The sequence below is a fragment of the Stegostoma tigrinum genome, chromosome 4 (assembly GCF_030684315.1).
Source record: "Stegostoma tigrinum isolate sSteTig4 chromosome 4, sSteTig4.hap1, whole genome shotgun sequence".
In the NCBI taxonomy this organism is placed as follows: Eukaryota; Metazoa; Chordata; class Chondrichthyes; order Orectolobiformes; family Stegostomatidae; genus Stegostoma; species Stegostoma tigrinum.
Window position 1 is genome coordinate 27,455,740 of NC_081357.1, and position 23,538 is coordinate 27,479,277.

Sequence of the window (23,538 nt, forward strand, 5' to 3'; positions counted from 1 at the left end):
GGCCCAGTGACCCTTCCTCAGAACGGACCCGACATGTTAACTCTGTTTTCTCCTTCGCAGATGCTGCCAGACCTGCTGAGCTTTTCCACCAACTTTGTTTTTGTTCCTGATTTATGACATCCACAGTTCCTTTGGTTTTTATTTAAAACAAAAGCAGCTTGTTGTTTCTACACTATTTCTAAAATGCACTTCAATACACGCCAACGCCTATGAAATGTTTGACAATGCCCTGAGGTCGCGGAAGGTGCTACTCAAATCTAATGTTCGGATCTGCTTCCTCACAAGTCAATGATGAAGTCCTCACGAATGTAAGCAAGCAAACGTAAGCTGGGTATTTTTGAAAGTTTCACCGGTACTGTCAAATTCTCTCTTGTTATGGCAGAGGAAGCCCCGTATTCCACAAAATCCTCCACCCGTCTCGCCCACCTTAAGCACTCCAGAGCCAGACACCAGCACCGTCCCCCAGGATGCAGCGACTGTTCCCAGCTCAGCGATTTCGCAAGCATTGACAGGTAGGAGGGACAACAAACTACTAGCGACGGGTTACCAGCGGCAGTTTAACGAAAGGTGTTAATTTCGGATGAAATTACGATTAACGCACAGCCAACATGGCAATCAAAATTCAGGATTTAATCTAAAACAAAGCACTGCGTGATGTTGGTGATCTGAAATTGCTGGAGAAAATCAGCAGATCCGTCAGCATCAGTGGGGAGAAAGCAGAACTAATGTTTCGAGCCCGGTGATTCTTCGTCAGAACCCTGAGTTTATCTCGGCGATATCTGTTTTTATTTCAAAATTTAATCCAATGACAGCACAAAATAGATCTGTGAGAACAACCGATACGGACAATTTGTTAAACTAGCTACCCATGACTTTGTGAAAAGAATCTGGATGAGTTTTATGGACCTGATCAGTTTAGTAATTCATTCAATTTTGGTTGTTTAAGTAAAAGTTCGACTCTTTGCTTTGGGAATTGGTAGAATAATCACTGGGCAGTTGAGCTCTGTCTGTCATGATGTAGAGTTCTGAATTAATGTTTTTAAACAATTTGCCTTGGTGATGCTAGCAAGATATTACTTATTGCCCATCCTTTGCAGCTTTAAGAGTAGTAGTTTGACACAAACAATTGGTATGCTAGACTGTTTCTGAGGGCAATGGGCTTGGAGTAACAGGTGGGCCAGACTGGGTACGCGTAGCAGGTGTCCACCTGAAAAGACAGCAGAGAACCAAATGGGGTTTTCAAACAACAATTACCAAAAGTCCCATGGTCATCAGTCCTGGCTCAAGCTTTTCTTTCATTAGAGATTTGCCCATTCATTCAATTTAAATTCTACCAGCTGCCAAAATGTAGCGCTGCAGTAATTCACCAATGTTACTTCAAAAGTACCTTGCAAGCTGAGGACTGAGACCGAGCAGTCTGGCCAGCAACTGTAAAATATCCACAAAAGAGGCCAAATTGGGCAGACGATGGATAAGGAATAACTGCTATGGCATTTAATTAGGTGCCCAACTGCCATACCATCCCTGAGGGGAATGGGACTGAACTGCGTCCCCTTGTCCATATGCAACAAGTTCAAGATAATATTCAGGCTTTGGCTTCTGAGTGGCAAGTAATATTCACATCTCAGAAGTGCATGCAATTACCATGCTGAACAAGAGAATTGTAACCGACATTCAATGGCATCACCATCGTTCAAACCCACACTGTTAGCATTTTGGGGGTTACCACTGACCAGAAACTGAGCTGCGCCAGCCATTTAAATACTGCAGCTACAAAAGCAGGTCAGTGGCTGGGAATTCTGCAGCAAGTAAATCCTACACCTCATGACTCCTCAAAGCCTGTTCACCATTCACAAGGCACAAGTCAGGAATACTCCCCACTTGCCTGGGTGACAGCAGCTCCAACAATACTCAAAAACTTGACTCCATCTAGGTTAACATAACCCCTTGACTGACAGCACATTCACCAGTGTCACCAACAATCAATTGTTTTATTGTCAGTGCAGAGTGGCAGAGGCATGTGCCATCTACAAGATGCAAAACTGTACCTCACTAAACCTCCTTTCGCGGTGCCTTACAAACACATGGCCTCTGTTAACTAGAAGGAAAAGGGCAACAGACACAATGACACCACTGCCTCACTCCCAAAGCCACTCATGTAGGAACATTAGAACTAAGTGCGAGAGCAGGCAATTCAGCCCTTCGAGCCTCTTCCACCATTTAATGTGATCATGGTTGATCTTATACCTTTGTTAATTCTATTTTCCAGCCTGCTCCCTAAAGCACATTATCCGGCTTTTCATCAGAAACACACCTATTCCTTTCTTGAACCTGTTGACTCTTTCTGCCTCCACTGCATTGTGGGGCAGTGAGTTCCACAGATTCACAACCCCCAGAGAAGTAGTTTCTCCTCATCTCAGTTTTGAACCTTCCTTTTCTCACTTTAAACCCATGACCTCTTGTTGGAAACTGACCCATAAAGGGAACACCTGTTCAACATCCACCTTATCAATCCCCATTAGCATTTTAGATCCTTTCATCCCTAGAATCAATCTGGTGAACATCCTCTGAACTGCCTCCAGTGCAACCACATCCTTTCTCGAGTAAGGAGACCAAAACTGAACACAATATTCGTGGTGTGGCCTCGCCAGTGCCTTATAAAATTGTAACAACATCTCTTTACTTTTATAATCCAGTCCTTTTGCAATAAATTCAAGGATTCCATTTGCCTTTCTTATTATATATTGCACCTGCATACTCAATTTCTAAGATTCATGCATAAGAGGCCCAGATTCCTTTATATTGATACATTTTGGATCTGCTCCCCATTTAAGTCATAACTTGCCTTTTTATTTTTCCACCCAAAATGGACAACTTCACACTCAATCATATTAAACTCCATCTGCCAGATTCTGGCCCATTCTCCTATCAATGTCCATCTGTAAACTCTTTTCCTCCTCGTCACTGCCTGCTTTTCCACCTATTTTAGTATCATTCACAAATTTTGCAATGTTATACTCTGTCTTTGCTTGCAGATCATTTAATGTGCATCGTAAATAGTTCAGGTCCAAGAACTGACTGTGACGGCCTACTAGTTACCATTAGCCATCCAGAGAGGGACCCACTTATTGCCAACCTCTGCTTTCTGTCAGAGAGCTAATCCTGTACCTAAGCCAATATTCTACTCTTAACCCTCTCAGATCTAACCTTCACATAATTCTTCTCTGTTTATTATGCTTATTATGTAGGCACCAAGTCTCTGGGATAAACTGACCATGGCTCACCATGTTAAGGATAGTATTAAATTGAAAACACAAGATATATATTGCAGCAAAGATTATTGTGAACATTGATAAAAGACCAGAAAGTAATAAAGAGCAAGAAAATAAACCATGACAGCGAACAGGCAAGTTTTTGGTTGAAAGAAGAACAAGGCTGACAGCTTAACTTTCCAGGATTTAGATGTTTCAGACATTCATAGTTCCTTGAAAATGGAGTCACAAGTAGATAGGATAGTGAAGAAAGTGTTTGATATGTTTGCCTTTATTGATTAGTGAATTGAGCATAGCAATGGGAGGTCATGTTGTGGCTGTGCAGGACAGTGGTTAAGCCATTTTTAGAATATTGTGTGCAATTCTGGTTTCCCTGCTATAGGGAGGATGTTGCGAAACGTGAAAGGATTCAGAGAAGATATACAAGGATGTTGCCAGGGCTGCAGGGTTTGAGCTATAGGGAGAGGCTGAATAGGCTGGAGCTATTTTCCCTGGAGCATTCAAGGCTGAGGGTGATTTTATCAAGATTTATAAAATCATGAGGGGGCATGGATAGGGTAAATAGACAAGGTCTTTTCCCCAGAGCAGAAGAATCCAAAACTAGAGGGTATAGGTTTAAGGCGAGAGGGGAAAGATTTAAAAGGGGCCTAAGGAGCAACTTTATCATCCAGACGGTGGTGTCTGTATGGAACGAGCTGCCAGAGGAAGTGGTGGAGGCTGGTACAATTACAACATTAAAAAAGCATCTGGATGGGTATATGAATAGGAATAGGTTAGAGGAATATGGGGCAAATGCTGGCAATCTTGCTGTTTATCTGAGCTGGTAATGGAGTTGCCAGAAGAACAGCACTATGTGTCTACTATAGGACAGAGATGGGTGAAATAGAATTCAGTGCTAAGTAAGACCAAAGGATGTAGGAGCAGAAGTAGACCATTTAGCCCACAGAGTCTGGTCTGCCAACAGTGAGATCACAGCTGATCTGATAATCCTCACCACCACTTTGCAGCTCCTTCCCCAAAACCATAGATAGAATGGATAGTCAGAGACATTTTCCCAGGGTGAAAATGACTATCACGAGGGGGCATAATGTTAAGGTGATTGGAGGAAGGTATAGGGGAGCTATCAGAGGTAGGTTCTTCACACAGAGAGTGGTGGATGTGTGGAATGCATTTCTGGCAGTGGTAGAGAAGTCAGATACTTGATCGACTTTTAAGCGGCTCTTGGATAGGCACATGGAGGATAGTATAATGTAGGGTATGCAGGGTAGATTGATCTTAGTAGGATAATAGGTCGGCACAACATCGTGGGCTGAAGGGCCTGTACTGTGCCGTGCTGTTCTATGTTCTAAGTGATCCTAAATAGATGCAGAAAGACAAATAAATACAGGGACTGTCAGATTAGATTAATTGAGGGTGAAAAAGGAAAGGATAAGTAGCAAAAATAATTTACATTGAAAATTTGTTATTTTTGAAACCTTCAACACCAATTTAAAACCACAAGGAATGAGAATTCACACCCTTAACTGTCCACTACTGAGCATTAAAAATTGGATTAGTTATCATTAAAGTTTATTGCATTCATGAAAGCGTATACATGTTATTAATTGCTGGGTTTAACCTTTTGCACTGAACAACCTCATGAATATCACTAAGAAGTTAAGAATTGCTGTTTTTGTGAATCTAATGGTGGAGTTATGCAAATCAGTTGGTAACTTGTGGCAATTGGCAAATCATGGAAGAAGCCTTGCTTATTAGGAGTTGTTAGCAAATTAACACTCTCACATTATTACTTTCTCAGAATTCTGGGCAACAGTTTTCAATGTGTTTGGTATGGAAACATTTGTTGTTTGGAATATGAAATGCTCTACAACTTAGAATGTATACAAAGAACACAGTTTGTTGTAATACCACCAAAAAAACTTGAAGATATATTTTTCCAAGCCTAAGCAAAGCTGCTAACATGTAAAGTAGGTTTTTGCCTTTTTTTATGTGACCTTAGTGAGATTAGTTAGGGTGAAATACCACAGAAAATAACTGAATCAGCAATGAATCTGAAGAGTTTTAAATACAATTATAAATCTGTATATTTATACTATTCATACATTAGTAGTGTATTCTTTTTGGAGTGTCTTTCTTTCTCCATGGCCCCAGCAATGATCCTCACACAGCAAGAATACATTTCATAAAACCACTATACATAATTTATTAGCCTTTAATTTAAATAGATTAAATATTCTGTCCAACTGGGGATATTTGAATTTCCAATGTAGATTCCAGGCAGCTGAATCTCCCTGCTGATAATGTAAAGTTAGAAACAATTTCCTGTACTGTTTATCCATCATCACAGTAGCTGAACATTTATTCATTCAGTAAATGCATTTCAAAGCAAATCAGAAATGGACTACATACTTATTAATGCTTTATTTTGCACACCATCCACAGTTTTGATATAAAACATTGAAGCTATGCATTGTTTTGTCTAATTTAATTTTCATAATCTCACACCACAAGAGTTGGAACACTTAAAAATACTCACTACTTGCTTTCAATTTCCTTGTGTTGACGTCAAATTTTGGGCTTTATTTTGTAGGTGTTTGAGCGACATGGGTTTTAGTGAGCTAGCAGAAATGGATGTAAAACCTGGCGAAGTCTATCTTAACATTGTGAGCACCTCACTGCTTCTTTTAAATGTTTGACAAGTGGTAGGGCAAGTTTCTAACTTGGTAGTGGTGGTGTGCCAATTAGGTGAGAACAATAGCTTGCTAAATACCTTAGAAAAGGCCCAATTCACTCTGTTCATGCTATCTCCCTATCCAAATATGTCTACCAAATTAAACGTCAAGAAATGGAGACTTCAGCTCACTGTGGCTGTGAGGAACTTTCATGTTGCTCATCACTGACCAGCACATCAAGGCACAACCCCATGGACACTAGCTGCATGCACCCTCATCTGCAGAAATTGGCATCTGACTTTTGCCAATCCGATATGCCAATCATGGCACCTCTCCAATACACTTCAGGAAACGCAGACCTGCATCGATGACTGGAAAAGCACCTAGCATTGAACAGTTGCTGAAAGGACTCTGAGCCAGCAGAGGCAGGCACCCAGTGCAGGGATTGGACCAGGCTGCATCGCAGGACTGTTTCCTCACTTTCTTGGTGCTCCATTGGGTCTGTCCAAAGAAAAGGGATCAGTGGCATAGGGACTCACTGTTGAGAGAGGGACACTCAAGAACCTATTCTTTGGGATTACGTGCTGCAAGCTGAGAGGAAGGGGCATGACAATTGTGGGATGGAGCTGTATTTGGAAGAGGGCATACAATAAAGCATCAAGTGGGTAATGCAGTTTCATGGGTTTGTCCACAGTTAAGAGCATCCTGCTTCAATGGAGGACAGCGTATGTCCATAGCTGGCACAGTCACTTCATATACCAGGGACTGGTTGAGGGAAGATGGGCAAGTGAAGCCCCATGTAGATGGGTTGGTTTGGGACCAGTGAAGGTGCAAAGCCAATGGGCTTCATGGAATGGGCTATCAGAAAGGCAACCTGGATATTAGGGATCACACTGACACATAGAAGTGAAGGCTGGGAGCCACTGACTGAAGTTCACTCACTGTCGCTTTACGTTATGCTCAAAATTGAAAGTGTTCAATAGGGAAGAAAATGCCACAGCCACACTTGATATGGACAGGGTAAATATCTATTACTGTGTGGAAGGGACCTGAAGATCCAAGCAATGTGGGGACCATTACACACTGTAGCTGAAACAGATACATGGGTCCCTAATTCACTGCGACTCTAATGTATTGGCTCACTTCTTGCTGTGCACCTCCCTGTCCCAGACACCACTGACCACCTCATTCACTTCAAACTTTTAGACAGGCAGCCCAGGGAAAGAATAGCGAGACTACAGGATGAGGGGTAACAGTACCAACAAAACCCATTTGCAAAGTGCATTAGAGATAATGGGAACTGCAGATGCTGGAGAATCCAAGATAATAAAATGTGAGGCTGGATGAACACAGCAGGCCCAGCAGCATCTCAGGAGCACCTGAGGTGCTCCTGAGATGCTGCTTGGCCTGCTGTGTTCATTCAGCCTCACATTTTATTATCTTGCAAAGTGCATTAACTGGGTCTCTGAATTGCTAGCCCAATGACTTGATCATTGCCGCACCATCTCCCCTGCATCGCACACCAGTTTTTGATCCATTTCCTCTACGCCATTGGCAACTATTCAATTGGAGCTAATTACTTTAGTCCCTTCTTCTGTATCCCCTGTATCATTTTATGTTTATGATTTTAAAGATGCTTTCCAATCCATTTTTAGGTTATACCACAACCTCCGTCACAGGAGGGTCTAGGCCCGAAATGTCAGCCTTCCTGCTCCTCTGATGTTGCTTGGCCTGCTGTGTTCATCCAGCTCTACACCTTGTTATCTCTGTCACAGAAGCCACATGTTGTGACACATTCCACCTCTCATTCTGTTTTCATTCAAATGTTTTTTTGCTATACCCTTCCCATGGCTCTGATGTCTTCTAAACAGGATGGTGGTGTAATGCTTATTGGAAAGCTAGAAGATGAACTATTAATTCTGAAATTGCATCACAAGAGCTTGCAAATTTCAATTCAGTTTTAATAAATAGCTGAACCTGTGATAAAAGCTGAATCCGTAGCATAGGACAGTCATTAAACTATCGCTTCATTCTTCACCGGATCAAAATTTTGGAACTCCAGTCTGGACTTTACCAAAACTTGGCGATGTGTCAGTTGTGGGCAGTTCAATGGATAGTTTCTCTCTGTCAGCTCGAGCAAGCTCTCTCACTTAATTTTACACTTCTCCCTTCATTACATATACACCATGTCTCCGAGGTACCGCACCCGCTCTATTGAGCAGTCACCAATGGCAGACGAACTAGCTGTTGTCAGGAATGTCCTGTCTCATGTCACAGGCATTGGTGTTGAAACTTTGCTGTGCACTAGGTAAAATGCTGCCAGCCATGAATAGCCTTTCACAGAACACACAATGGTAATGAAATCAACAATACCGTGATGCTCTGTCACAGTGGAAGTGCTGTTCCTGCTGTTCAAAGTCCTCTTGCCTGGAGAAAGCTTGCACACTGAATAAATTAAAGAGGAGATAGGCAGATTTTTAATTAGTAATGGGTCAAAAAGATACAGAGAGTGGGCAGGAAAGTGGAATTGAGGCCGAGAAGTGCAGAAAGGCTGGGCAAGGCAGAGATACGTGAGCATCCAAGTAGGTGCTGAGGTAGTGAACCCAGACAAAGCAAGAAAAGAATCTCTGGGTGACACAGTGGCTCAGTGATTATCACTGCTTCCTGACAGTGCCAGGGACCCCTGGTTCAATTCCACCATTGGGTGACTGTCTGTGTGAAGTTTGCATATTCTCCCCATGTCTGCGTGGGTGTCCTCCGGGTGCTCTGGTTTCCTCCCACAGTCCAAAGATGTGCAGTTTAGGTGGGTTGGCCATGCTAAATATTCAGTTCTGTGTAGGCTAGGTGGATTGATAGTAGCAAATGACATCTAAGAATTCTTACTCTGAACCACATACTAACAGGGGTGGCAAATATCACAGTGTGCCACTTGAGACAATCAAGCTAATATCACAGTTAACAGCTAATATCTTGGTCAGGTCTGAAAAGGTACAAATAAATCTGAAAAGAAACAACTGTTCTAACTGTGATCAGTTGCTATAATTCAGTACATACTCTACTCAGACTAAACTTTAATCACTGGGCTGTACTTTCATGATACTGCTTAGGATTTAGAACATATGGCATGGGAGTAGAAGCAGGCCATTCAGCCAAGTAAATCTGATCACATTTAATGAGACTTTGGCTGATCTCCAAGCCACTTTCCTGCCTTGTCCACACACGCTTCGATTGCCTTAATGAATAGAAATTACTTAACCAGCTAGCCTTAAGAGTCCTCTGCGGTAAAGAATTCCACAGATTGACAGCCCTCAGAGAAAAAATCCTCCTCATTTCTGTCTTAAATGGAAATTCCTTACTCTGAGATGATGCTCTCTAGTAGAAGACTCGCTCCCAAAAATAAAAGATCCCCATCAAGCCCCTATGTTTCTTGTGTATTTCAAGGTCTTCCCTAACTCTTCTAAATTCCAAGGAGTACATTAAGGGGAATCCCAAATGTCCCCAATAGGCACATAAACAGTAAGACAGTGATTAAAGGAGGACTTGGTTAGAAACTAAAAAGGGGATTTACCAGTCGTGGCACAAGGTGTAGCTGAGGTATCATATGAATATTTTGCATCTGTTTTTACAACCGAGATTGCCCAGGCCATGGTGACAAAGCGGGAAACTCTGTCACGAGATGCGTTCAGAATTAATAAGGAAACACAACCTTAAATAGACTGTTGGTGCTTAAAGTTGACAAAGCACTGGAAATGGATGGGATGCAAAGAAGGAATTGAAGGTAGAAATTGCAGGGGCACTGGCCAATCTTCCCTGGACTTGGAGGAGGTGCCAGTAGACAAGGAAGGTTGTAAGGACAATCCCAGCAATTACAGGCCAGTCAGTTTAATTCAGTGGTAGGGAAACCTTTAGAAACAATGAGTTTGGATAGATTTAATAGCCACATTGAGAATAGTGGGCTGATTAGGAAGAGTCAGCAAAGATTTCTAAAGTTGAACTTGTGTTTAACTAACGTCCTGAACTTTTTTTTGAAGAGGTAACAGAAAAGGTTGATGGGGAAGCGCTGTTGATGTGGTATACATGGAATTGTGAGGAAAGCTATAGGTCATGGCATAAAAGAGACATAGCAACGTAGGTTAAAAAATTGGCTGAGTGATAGAAAACAAAGACTAATGGTCAACAGATATTTTTCCAGCTGGAGGAATGTTTGTAGGGGAGTTCTTCAGAAGTTGGTGTAGGGACACTTGTTTTTTCCTGACATACCCATCAGCCATGATTAAATGGCAGAGTGGACTCGATGGGCCGAATGGCCTTAATTCCACTCCTATGTCTTATGGTCTTATATATTAATTATCTGGACCTTTGTGTATAGTGGCAATTTCAAACTTTGCAGATTACATGGAACTTGGAAGAATTGTAAACTGTGAGGAGGGCAGTATTGAACTCAAAAAGGACATTGACGATCTGTGGATTGGGTTGATAGGTAGTAGATAAGATTCAATGTAGAATGAACATTGATAGACAATTTAAACAAGTGTGTTTATGTCCACAAGTCATTGAAAGTGGCAGGACAAGTGCAGAGTGCAGTAAATAAATTGTAGAGTTCTTGATTTTATAAATAATGACAGGGGACAAAAGCAAGGAAGTGATGTTGAACTTGTACAAGACATTAGTTAGACCTCAGTTGAAGTATTGCGTATAGTTGAGGTTACCATATTATAGGAAAAATGTGAATGCTTTGGAGCGAGTGCAGAAGCGGTTTACAAGAATAGTTCCAGGAATGAGCAATTTCAGTTATGAGCATAGATTAAAGAAGTTAGGACTCATTCTCCCTGCATAGAAGAAGGCTAAGAGGAGATTTGATCAAGCTTTTCAAAATCATACATGAGCTGGATAGAATAGATAAGGAGAAGCTGTTCTCATTTAGAAAATGAACAAGAACAAAAGAACATGGATTTAAACTGATGAGCAAAAGAAGCAAGGTGCGAGGAAAAAGCCCATTTCATGTTGCGAGTGGTTATGGTATTGAATGCACTGCCTGGAAATATGATAGAAGGGGGTTCAATTTAGGCATTCAAGAGGGTATTAGATGATTATTTGGATCGAAATAGTGTGCAAGGGCTTGGAGACAAAGAAAGTTGACACAAGGTAATGATCCTTTTTGAAAAGTCAGTGCAGACATGATAGGCCAAATGGACTCCTTCTGCACTATAACAATTCCGCAATTCTGAAAATGTCGCTGAACTGCAGTAGTTGGATTTTGGAACCTGAGGCCGGACAGACACTGCGCCTTCTGGGGACAATCAGAAACTGACAGTTTGTCTGAACAATTTGGAGGTGAGATAGTCAATATTTATAGCATTCTATGTTTGTTTGCTGACAAAGGTTGCAATTGTGTTGTTGACTGTGTAACAGTGAGGGATTGTGAGGCAGAAAGTTGGTCCATAACAATAGACTTTTGATGTAGTCTTGTGAGGCTATTTGGGATGAAGGTTAACATGCCTGCCTTGTAGTTTGTGAGTGGAAAATCAAGTGAATTATAATTTGGAACAGTACCTTAGCACCTGATATTCAGATCAACATTTCTGTACGTACAGTTTCACATCACATCAAAATTTGGAATTGATCTCATCTCCACTTGCAACTTCATGGCACATTTACTGCTCAATAACCAGCATAAGCAGAGTTCCACACCTTACAAAGTGATAAATATAAAAACCAGTCAATATTTAATTTAATTCGTATATAAAACAACCCACACTGGAACGCTGAAAACATGTAACATTAAATATTCAAACATAATCAATGAAACATAGCATGTATTATCTGATATTTGATCTTCTATAGCACTGCAAAATTAAGTTTAAAATATCCTGTTGTTAAAAATATTTGGTTTAAGTCACAATAACACAAAGCCAGATGTCCCATTACATTCCAGGTCTGTCCTTAGTTGTATAATGATGTAATCATAAGCCTTTAGACACTGCAATGTTTGTCTGATCTGTAGTTTATTGCTGCTTTCTGCTGACTCCATTCAGGATTTGTGTGTGAATGAATAATTTTCTCTTTGCACCCTGCTGTTGCTTTCTTCTGGTACCTAAAGATGGGTATGATACAAATGAAAATCTTCCCAAATATTACTGATTTAGTAACTTTGCAAATATGGCATTGAGTAAATGCATTCTGTGGTTTCATATTGATTTACACAAACTGTTAGATCCTGACTTCAGCATTACTTAGTGCTGAGTTCTCACCTGTAGAGTTGGGGTGAGAATAGAGATATCTACATTGACCTCAGTGGCTGCAATCTAGGCAAAAATGAGAAGAAATGACCATGATTTTAAAAAATGGACATTTAGAACCAGGCGTAGCTTTAGGAATGCACAGTGGCTCAGTAGATAGTCGAGTCAATGTAGATATCTTTATTCTCAGCCCTTACTCAGTACTGCCTCACGGCGCCAGGAACTGGGTTTGATTCTACCCTTGGGCCACTGCCTGTGGAGTTTGCACATTCTCCTCACATCCTTGTGGGTTTCCTCCAGGTGCTCCAGTTTCTTTCCACAGCCTAAAGATGTGCAGCTTAGGTGGAATAGCCATGGGAAATGCAAAGTTACAGGGAATCGGTTGGGGATGCTCTTCGAAGGGTCAGCATGGACTTGATGGGCCAATTGGCCTACTTCCACACTGTAGGGGTTCTATGTTCTGTGTAATCTCATGATATATTTGGATAAGGAATAACATTCAATTCATCCCAGCTCATCCCTCCAGAAGAAGCAGCAGTTACTCATCACAGCCTCAGCTTCCCTGATGATTCCAGAGATTTCACACTCTACCTGGAAGTCCATTCCTTGTGATTGGTCACTGTGAAGGATATCATTTTTCTTCAGTTCTAAATTTGCCTTCTACCAGTCTGTCATGTAATAGTTTAATATAATTGTTTAGTTTGAAGTAGCATTTCAGATTTACAATTTCTGCCCTATCACTGTTTTAGGTTTCCTGCTTTTGAGACAGAAAAGCCCAGGCATTTTAGTACTTCCCGGTATCTGTCGCAGTGTTTCCTCTGTAACATTTTACAAGGTGTGAAAGTTTCCATTGTTCCCTGTGGTTGCATAACTTGACAACACATTCTGAAAGTGGTCATGTAAACAAATTACTGGAATGTCATGGGCTCCTGCTGGACTATACCTCAATATAAACATTACTTTGACAAGCTGAAAAAAGTGGGGAGTGGAAGGAAGTCACTTAAAATTCTGAACTAAAAATGTGTCCACATTTATGCTGCCTAGCATTACCAAGCATGGAGAGTTCTCCAGAGATTTGCTGCACTACTTCTACTGTTTGAATGGAATCAAGACTGCTCCATTTCTCACAGAATCAGCAATAAAAATGAATGTTGGTAACATGTTACAATTGGAAAATAAAAATAGGAAGTATGGATTTACTGTGGATTTGGGAGCACAAAGAATCAGTTTAGCATGCAAGCAGTGAAGCAGAGTACTGCATAACAGAACCGAGAGGAATTGAGGTGATTGAACTCATTAACGTCCTTCCATCAGGATGATATATGAATAATTCCTCCTTTGTTTCTTCCTTTGGTCTTAATTATCTAATACTTTGCTGCTGGAGCTTTGTGCTAGTGGATACTCGTAAATTCTAAGTGCAGTTGTCAAACTCTCTTAACTCATATGTCGCTTCTCATAATGGGTGATTTTGACATCCTTCCACCCAGCCTGGCCATTTCTGCCCTGTAATGGGCTGTTTTCCCATAAGCAAAGGGAGGGGTGAATTAAGCAAGATGAAAATGGGTGGCACAGCCACAGAATCCTTACAGTGTGGAAGCAAGAACATTGGCCCATTGAGTCCACACCGAATCTTCGAAGAGCATTCCACCCAGACCCACCCGCCCTACCCTATCCCTGTAACCCAGCATTTCCCATGGCCAATCCACCCAGCCTGCACATCAGTGGATATTTTAAGCATAGCCATTCTACCTAAGTTGCACATCTTTGGACTGTGGGAGGAAACCAGAGCACCCAAAGAAAACCCATGCAGACGCAATGTGTAAACACCACACAGACAGTTGGCTGAGGTGAGAATTGAACCATGATGCCCTGATGCTGCGAGGCACCAGTGCTAACCATTGAGCGACCATGTCACCTGTAGGTGCTGGTACTGGATAGTGGTGATGAATTGTCTGGATTGAGTGATTGGCAGTGCAGAGGCCATGGAGGGTTAGTATGGAGGAAGGGTAATGAGAAAGAGTGAGTGAGGATGTTGCAGGCAATACTGACAGAGTGGTAGAATGTGAGCCTTGATGGGAAGTGGATTCAGTGGGAGAGATATGGTCAGTATAAGGTGGCTGAGAGAAGAGTGTGGCACTTCATGTGGCAGAGGCGAGATGGTCATTTATGGTCATTCTGGACAATAGAAACAGCACTGAACTGGATGGCGAACTCAGACCAGACTGCCAGGGTCTGGTGGTATGGCCACCGTCACCAGAGAGAGGATGGTCCTCCTCTGAACTGCCATATTCACCAGGACATCCAGGTCCCTATCACAGAACTCTGGTGCCATTTTCCTCTCACATCTTCTAAATGAACCTCTGTCTCCCAGCAGAATAGTTTCAGATTGCTGCTAGTGGTCGGGCTGTACTATGGTCTTTTAAAGATGGCATGGGCGCCAGGAATGATGGTCTTTTGGTGGATGTCTGGGGAGTGGCAGGATGAAGCCAGAATCAGGCCAGAGGGGTATCACAGGCCTGGGGTAGGGAGTTAACGAGGTATGTTTGTCAAGGCCTAGGACTCAGGGAGAGAAACCCTCTGTGAAACTCTGCAGAACTGACACTTTGTCAGAAAATGAAACTTAAGAATCAGACCATCGGACTCATTGGTCATTATTCCATCTTTTATAAAATAGTACAATAAATGACCAGTTATAAATCTGAGCTTACAGTAATAACTTATTAATGGTACCCTAAGCGGACTCAGAAGGAGTTGTTGATTTAACTTGAATTACATTTATTGTCACATGCACTCACATGAATACGGTGAAATGTTGCCACTGCAGCGCCATTTTAGGTACAAAATCTTAGGTACAGAGGAGAGACTCATGCAGGCATTGAACAAGCCTGCTCATGTCAAGCATTTGCTGAAGCAGTGACGAGAGCAGGATTCAAGCTCATGCTTGTAGAGCACAATAGAGCAGCAGTTTATTGCCTTAATCTCTTGGCCATCTGAGCCAGGCTTATCTTATGCGCATCTTTGAGGAAACAGTATAAAATCTAACAGTGAATAAGAAGTTAGTTGAAGAATAAAAAATGATGATCGAGCAGAATAATGTCCAGGGGAAAGAACACAGGTAGGTGTTGGGCCACTTCAGTTTCTCACTGGCACTAACAATGTGGATTTATTTGAATGCAAAATGTTTAAATTTGTAGATAACACCAAACTGAGAGAGCACTAGCCTTTCTTTAATGCAATATCCTTTGCAACATCAGGCCGTCGCAATGTGCCTCCAGCCAAAAGGATGGGGGGGATGAATTACAAGAGATTGGGAGAATAAGCCATTAATTTCAGACAAAAAACAAGCCACTCCATACTGGAAGGAAAAAAAATATGCAAGACATGCTTTAAGAGTAGGATGAACCTGACAGTGAACTTAGATTTAGTCTTAGTAGATTCAGCCCTGGACATGATGCAGATAGAGTTGGAGCAGTCAGGGTCAAGCATCTCACCCTGCTGTCCCTCCATTCATCACACTACAGTGTTCACCCAGTTCCACAGTGGCGCACATTTCCTTTCCTTCCCATCAAATCAAACAGCCTCTCGTTCCCCTCCCTACCATCACCCGTACTGGCCCAGTTCAAGTTGGCAACTCAGCGTTCAGGCTGGCTCTCTTCTCTCCTTCACTGGCTTAAACTGGTAGCCCTCTTTCCCCTCTCCATGGGTACATGGCCCCTTTCTGCACTCCCCTGAGTGCACATTGGGAGTCTCTCTCCTGCCCATCCCAAGGTACCATTACTCAGTTTCTGACTCTTCTGTCAAACCTTTCCTTTCTTCCTTCTCTCTACTCTGAATTGCTATTGATTTTTCCACTTATTCGCCTTTCTTCTTCATAGCATTTATTTCCCTTAATCCTTCATTAACTGCTTCCCTCTCTGCATTTTTTAAATTCATTCACGGAATGTGGCTATCACTGGCTGGACCAGTGTTTATTGACCATCCGTTATTACCCTGACGTCAGTTATGCGTCAACCACACTGTTGGGTTCCTGGAGTCACATATAGGCCAGATCAGGTGAGGATGGCAGTTTCTTTCCATAAAGGACAGTAATGAACTAAATGGGCTTTTGCTGACAATTGACAATGGTTCAATGGTTATCATGAAACTCTTAATTCCAGATTATTATTGAATTCAAATTGTACTATCTACCATCGCCGGATTCAGACCCAGGCCCCCAGAACATTTACTTGCATTTCTGGATTAATGATCTAGCAATAATACCATTTGGTCTTTTTGTTTTTATTCATTCATGGGATGAGGGCAATGCTGGATAGTCCAGCATTTATTGCCCAGAGGGCAGTTAAGAGTCAACTGCATTGCTGTGAGTCTGGAGTCACATGTAGGCCAGACCAGGTAAGGATGGCAGTTTCCTTCCCTGATGGACATTACTGAACAAAATGTTTTTTTCTGGGCAATTGACAATGGATTCATGGCCACCATTAGATACTTAATTCCAGATATTTATTGAATTCAAATTCCACCATCTGACATGGTGAGATTTGACGCTGGGTCCCCAGAATATTATTTGGGTCTCTGGATTAACAGCCCAGTGATAATACCCCTAGACCATCACCTGCCCCATTTGCCTACACATCCCCACGTCCAGCTGCTAAGGTATTGAAAAGGGTCCCGTTCTCTTCAGTCCCACTGATGTGATTGATCTAGGAAACCTGCTCTAATAATGACAATTAATCACTGGCTTTATTGGTACTGAAGAAAGGTGGACTCCAGTCTGAACCATAAGCAGCTGATTCAGGTTATAACTAAAGTGGAAACAAGGAACCTATATGTGGAGGGATTTGCTGGTACTACTGGGGAGAGTTTAGACTAACAGTAGCAAGGGGATGGGATCCAGAGAGAATGTTCAGCAGGGGGAGATGAATATCCAAAATTAGAAGAGACAACCAATGATTTTAGGAGACATAGAAATCATAAGCCTTTTAAGGCACAAAGGAGTTTGGCATGGTTAGATGCGATTTATTTTAATGCACGAAATCCGATGAGCAAGGCAGATGAGCTGAGGGCACATATGTAGACATGGGGGTATGATGTTACTGCATCACATGGTTGAGAGAGGGGCAGCATTGTCAGCTCAATATTCCTGGATACCGGATCTTCCGGCGAGACACTGAAGGATGTTAAAAAAAGAGGGAGTGTCACAGTATTGATCAGGGAATCTATTCTACTGGTGTGGATACATGACATCTTAGAAGGATCCTCAATTGAAGCTGTATGTGTCAAACTTAAGAACCCAAAAGGACGAATCATATTGCTACAAGTGTACCATAGCCTCCCCAACTGTCTCAGGGAAATAGAAGAGGAGATATGTGGGCAAATCTTAGCAAAGTGTCAAAGTAGTAGTCGTGTGCTACAGAGATAGTAGGAACTGCAGATGCTAGGGAATCTGAGATAACAAGGTGCAGAGCTGGATGAACACAAGCAGGGGGGGTCAGCTTTCCTGCTTCTCTGATGCTGCTTGGCCTGCTGGGTTCATCCAGCTCTACGGTTTTGTGCTGCAATGGGTTTTCAACTTGGCCAACATTAACTGGGGTAGCCATTGGGTAAAAGGTTCGGAGCGAGTGTCATTCTTAAAATGTACCTAGGACAGCTTTCAAAGCCAGTATGCAGGAGGCCCTACAAGAGAGAAGTTGGTCCGGGTCTTAATTTTAGGCAATGAAGAAGGGCAAGTGGTTGAAGTTTCAGAGGGGAATTATTTTGCAGACAGTGATCATAACTCTGTTAAATTCAAGAGTGTTATGGAAATGGATAAGAATGGGCCTGAAAGCATAGTTCTAAACTGGGGAAAGGCTGATTTTAGTAAGATCAAATATGATTTAGCCAGAGTGAACTGAGAGCAGAGACTTCGAGATAAATCTGTGTCACACCAGTGGGAAACATTCAAGAAGGAAATAGGGAGAGTACATGTTCCAGTGAAGATAAGGTGGGACCAATAAATCCTAGATATCAAGAGATATACAGAGATAGTAGGAACTGCAGATGCTGGAGAATCTGAGATAACAAGGTGTAGAGCTGGATGAACACAGCCGGCCACAGCAGACTTAATGAGCTTCAAAATCTCCCCTCCCTCAACTGCATCCCAAAACCAGCCCAGCTTGTCCCCAACTCCCTAAGCTGTCCTTCTCCCACCTATCCCCTCCTCCCATCTCCTACCCTACTAGCCTCATCCCGTCCCCTTAACCTGTCCGTCCTCCCGGACTGACCTATCCCCTCCCTAGCTCCCCACCTACACTCACCTTTACTTGCTCCACCCCCACCTCCTTGACATGTCTGTCTCCGCTCCACCTATCTTCTACTTTATCCATCTTCAATCCGCCTCCCCATCTCTCCCTATTTATTTCAGAATCCCCTTCCCCCTCCCAATTTCTGAAGAAGGGTCTAAGCCCGAAACATCAGCTTTCTTGTTTGTCTGATGCTCCTTGACCTGCTGTGTTCATCCAGCTCTACACCTTGTTATCTCAAGAGATATACAGGATTGGACAAAGAGGGACCAGGATTCTTATGGCAAATACCAAGGGTTTAAAACAGCACAAGCCCCAGAGGAATATGAATGCAAACGTAGAACAGTACAGCACAGGAACAGGCCCTTCACCGCATTATGCCAGTGCCAACCATGATGCCATTCCATGCTAATCCCACCTGCCTGCACATGGTCTACATCCCTCTATTCCCTGCCTGTTCATGTTTCTGTTAAATACATCTTAAATATTGTTCACATTTCTTCTCATACCACCCCCTCCTCTCCCCGCCACTGCTCACCTTGGAACAGGTTCTGGGCACCTACCATCCTTTGCCTTGCATATCTCCTTTAAACTTCCCCCCCTCACCTTAAAACTATGTCCCCTAGTACTTGACATTTTGACCCTGGATAACATACTCCCAATATCCGTGCCATTCATTAATGTTTTTATACTTCTATCAAGTCACCACTCAGTCTCTGACACTCTAGTGAAAACAATCCAAGTTTGCCCAAACTCTCCTTATAGCTAATACACTCCAATCCAGGCAACATCCTGGAAAAAATCTCTTTGCACCCTCTCCAAAGCCTCCACATCCTTCTGATATTGTGGAGACTAGAACTGTATACAATACTCCAAATGTGGCCAAACTTAAAGTTTTATGCAACTGCAACATGGCTTGCCAACTTTTCTACTCACTTTCCTGACTGATGAAGGCAAGCATGCTATATAGAACATAGAACATAGAACATAGAACAGTACAGCACAGAACAGGCCCTTCAGCCCACAATGTTGTGCCGACCATTGATCCTCATGGATGCACCCTCAAATTTCTGTGACCATATGCATGTCCAGCAGTCTCTTAAATGACCCCAATGACCTTGCTTCCACAACTGCTGCTGGCAAGGCATTCCATGCTCTCACAACTCTCTGCGTAAAGAACCTGCCTCTGACATCCCCTCTATACTTTCCACCAACCAGCTTAAAACTATGACCCCTCGTGCTAGCCATTTCTGCCCTGGGAAATAGTCTCTGGCTATCGACTCTATCTATGCCTCTCATTATCTTGTATACCTCAATTAGGTCCCCTCTCCTCCTCCTTTTCTCCAATGAAAAGAGACCGAGCTCAGTCAACCTCTCTTCATAAGATAAGCCCTCCAGTCCAGGCAGCATCCTGGTAAACCTCCTCTGAACCCTCTCCAAAGCATCCACATCTTTCCTATAATAGGGCGCCCAGAACTGGACGCAGTATTCCAAGTGCGGTCTAACCAAAGTTTTATAGAGCTGCAACAAGATCTCACGACTCTTAAACTCAATCCCCCTGTTAATGAAAGCCAAAACACCATATGCTTTCTTAACAACCCTGTCCACTTGGGTGGCCATTTTAAGGGATCTATGTATCTGCACACCAAGATCCCTCTGTTCCTCCACGCTGCCAAGAATCCTATCCTTAATCCTGTACTCAGCTTTCAAATTCGACCTTCCAAAATGCATCACCTCGCATTTATCCAGGTTGAACTCCATCTGCCACCTCTCAGCCCATCTCTGCATCCTGTCAATGTCCCGCTGCAGCCTACAACAGCCCTCTACACTGTCAACGACACCTCCGACCTTTGTGTCGTCTGCAAACTTGCTGACCCATCCTTCAATTCCCTCGTCCAAGTCATTAATAAAAATTACAAACAGTAGAGGCCCAAGGACAGAGCCCTGTGGAACCCCACTCACCACTGACTTCCAGGCAGAATATTTTCCTTCTACTACCACTCGCTGTCTTCTGTTGGCCAGCCAATTCTGTATCCAAGCAGCTAAGTTCCCCTGTATCCCATTCCTCCTGACCTTCTGAATGAGCCTTCCATGGGGAACCTTATCAAATGCCTTACTGAAGTCCATATACACCACATCCACAGCTCGACCCTCATCAACCTTACTAGTCACATCCTCAAAAAACTCGATAAGGTTTGTAAGGCATGACCTACCCCTCACAAAGCCGTGTTGACTGTATTTGATCAAGCCATGCTCTTCCAGATGGTCATAAATCTTATCCCTCAGAATCCTTTCTAACACCTTGCAGACGACAGACGTGAGACTTACCGGTCTATAATTGCCGGGGATTTCCCTATTTCCTTTCTTGAAGAGAGGAATTACATTTGCCTCTCTCCAGTCCTCAGGTACGACTCCAGTGGAGAGCGAGGATGCAAAGATCTTCGCAAGTGGCGAAGCAATTGCATTTCTCGCTTCCCAAAGCAGCCGAGGACAAATCTGATCCGGGCCTGGCGACTTGTCAATCTTAATGTTTGACAAAATTTTCAGTACATCAGCTTCCTCTATCTCTATCCATTCCAGCATGCACACCTGCTCTTCAAAGGTTTCATTCACTACACAGGTCGTTTCTTTCGTAAAGACAGAAGCAAAAAACTCATTTAGGGCTTCCCCTACCTCCTCAGGCTCCACACACAAGTTCCCTATGCTATCCCTGATCGGCCCTACTCTTTCTTTGACCATTCTCTTATTCCTCACGTAAGTGTAAAATGCCTTTGTGTTTTCCCGGATTCCTTCTGCCAAGCCTTTCTCGTGCCCCCTCCTGGCTCTCCTCAGACCATTTTTGAGCTCCTTCCTTGCCTGCATGTAATCCTCTCTAGCTGAACTTGACCCTAGCTTCCTCCACCTTATGTAAGCTACCTTCTTCCTTTTCACTAGAAGCTCCACCGCTCTCGTCATCCAAGGTTCCTTTATCTTACCCCGTCTTGCCTGTCTCAGAGGGACATATTTACTCATCACTCCCAACAACTGTTCCTTAAACCATCTCCATGCCTTGTTTAACACCTTATCCACTTCTGCTGCCGCTTTCAGGGAGCTGTAGACTTACTGTATGCTTTCCTCTTACATTTGACCTCCTAAAATGCATCACTTCACACTAGTCCAGATTAAACTCCAATTGCCATTCCTCCACCCGACTTTCCAACTGATCCATATCCTGCATAACTTTTCACAAGATTCCTCATTATCCACAACTCCATTATGTTTTGTGTCATCTGCAAACTTACTAATTAGACCATCTATATTGTCATCTAAATCTTCTATTTACAGTACAACAGGGATTCCAGCACTGATCTTTGTGGAATAACGTTGGTCACAGACCTGCAGTCAGAAAAACACCTCTCCACAAACACCACTGTTCTCTGTGACCAAGCTAATTTTGTATCCAACTTCCCAATTCACCCTGGACTCCATGCAACTTAATCTTCTGGGCCAGCCTACCGCGAGGGACCTTGTTAAATGCTTTAATAAAGTCCATGTAGACAACATCTAATGCTCTACTGTCGTCAGTCGTCTTAATTACTTTGTCTAAAAATTCAATCAAGTGTGAGAGACAAGACTTCCCCTGCACAAAGCTATGTTGACTGTTCCTAATAAGGCTAATCTTATCCAAACATGAGTAAACACTGTAGCTAAGAATCTTTTCCGCTACTTTCTCTATCACTGATGTAAGGCCGAACAACCTAACATTTCCTGGATTATCCCCATACCCTTCTTGAAAAAAACAACAACATTGACTATTCACAGTCTCCTGGGATATCATCTGTGGCTAAAGAGGATACAAAAATCTTAGTCAAGGCCTCAGTAATCTCCTCCCTTACCTCCTTCAATATCCTGGAATGGATCCAGGGTTTGGGGGCTAAACAATTCCAAGACAACCAACACCTCCTCCTTCTTAATATTATCACGTCGTAGAAATTTAACACACCCCTTCCTTATCTTACCATCATCCATGCCCTCTGTCTTGGTGAATACTGATACAATGTACTAATTTAGGACTTCAAACTCTTCCTCTGGCTCCATGCACAGATTCCCTTTTCTGTCCTTGAGTGAACCTACATTTTCCCTAGCTACCCTCTTGCTCCTAATATACACAATTCATTGGGATTCTCTTTAAAACTACCTGCCAAAACATTTCATGGACCCTTTTAGCCCTCCCAATTCCTTTATTAAGTTCTTTCCATTTGCTCAAAGGAACTGATGGCATTGTTGCTAACTTTGCAAATTATGCAAGGTTAGGTGGAAGAGCAGGTAGTGTTGAGGAAGAGGCAAGGCTCCAGAAGGACTTGGACAGGCTAGGAGAGCAGGCAAAGAATGTGGGAAAGTGTGAAGTTATACACTTTGGTAGTTGTTACAGATATGTTGATTATTTTCTAAATGGGGAAAGGCTTTGAAAACCTGAGGGGCGAAGGAACTTAGGGGTCCTAGTTAAGGAATCTCTTGAGGTTAACATGTAGGTTGAGCTGGCAGTTAGGATGGCAGACTAAGTGTTAGTATTCATTTCAGGAGGGCTAGAATACAAGAACAGAGGTGTGCTGCAGAGGCTGTATGGGTCTCAGGTCAGACTGCATTTGGAATATTGTGAGTAATTTTGAACTGCATATCTAAGGAGTGATGTGTTGGTGATGTAGGGACTGCAGAGGAGATTTACAAGAATGATCCCAAGGATGAAGAGCTTGTTATTGAAAGAGCAGATGAGGAGTCTGGGGCTGTACTCGATCGAGTTTAGAAAGTTGAAAGGGGATCTGATTGAGACTTATAGAATACTGAGAGGCCTGCATTGAATGGATGCGGAGAAAATGTTTCCATTCGTAGGAGAGACTAGGATTGAACAGCACAGCCTCAGAGGGCAGGGAGAACCCTTTAGAACTGAGATGAGGAAGAATTTCTTCAGTCAGAGGGTGGTGAGTCTGTGGAACTAATTGCTGCAGAAGTTGATGGAGGCCAAATCATTGGGTGTATTTAAGACAAAGATAGAATAAATAGGTTCTTGATTAGTAAAGGGGTCAAGAATAATGGGGAA

At 42.7% G+C, this 23,538-nt stretch overlaps 1 protein-coding gene across 1 annotated transcript in view; it reads left to right on the top strand.

The window, feature by feature from the left end:
* scml4 (Scm polycomb group protein like 4) overlaps nucleotides 1-23,538 on the top strand; it is a 106,170-nt gene that overhangs the window by 22,117 nt on the left and 60,515 nt on the right. The window contains exon 3 of the mRNA XM_048531487.2: nucleotides 383-512. Coding sequence (XP_048387444.1) covers nucleotides 383-512 — 130 coding nt within the window. The remainder of the gene's footprint in view (nucleotides 1-382; nucleotides 513-23,538) is intronic.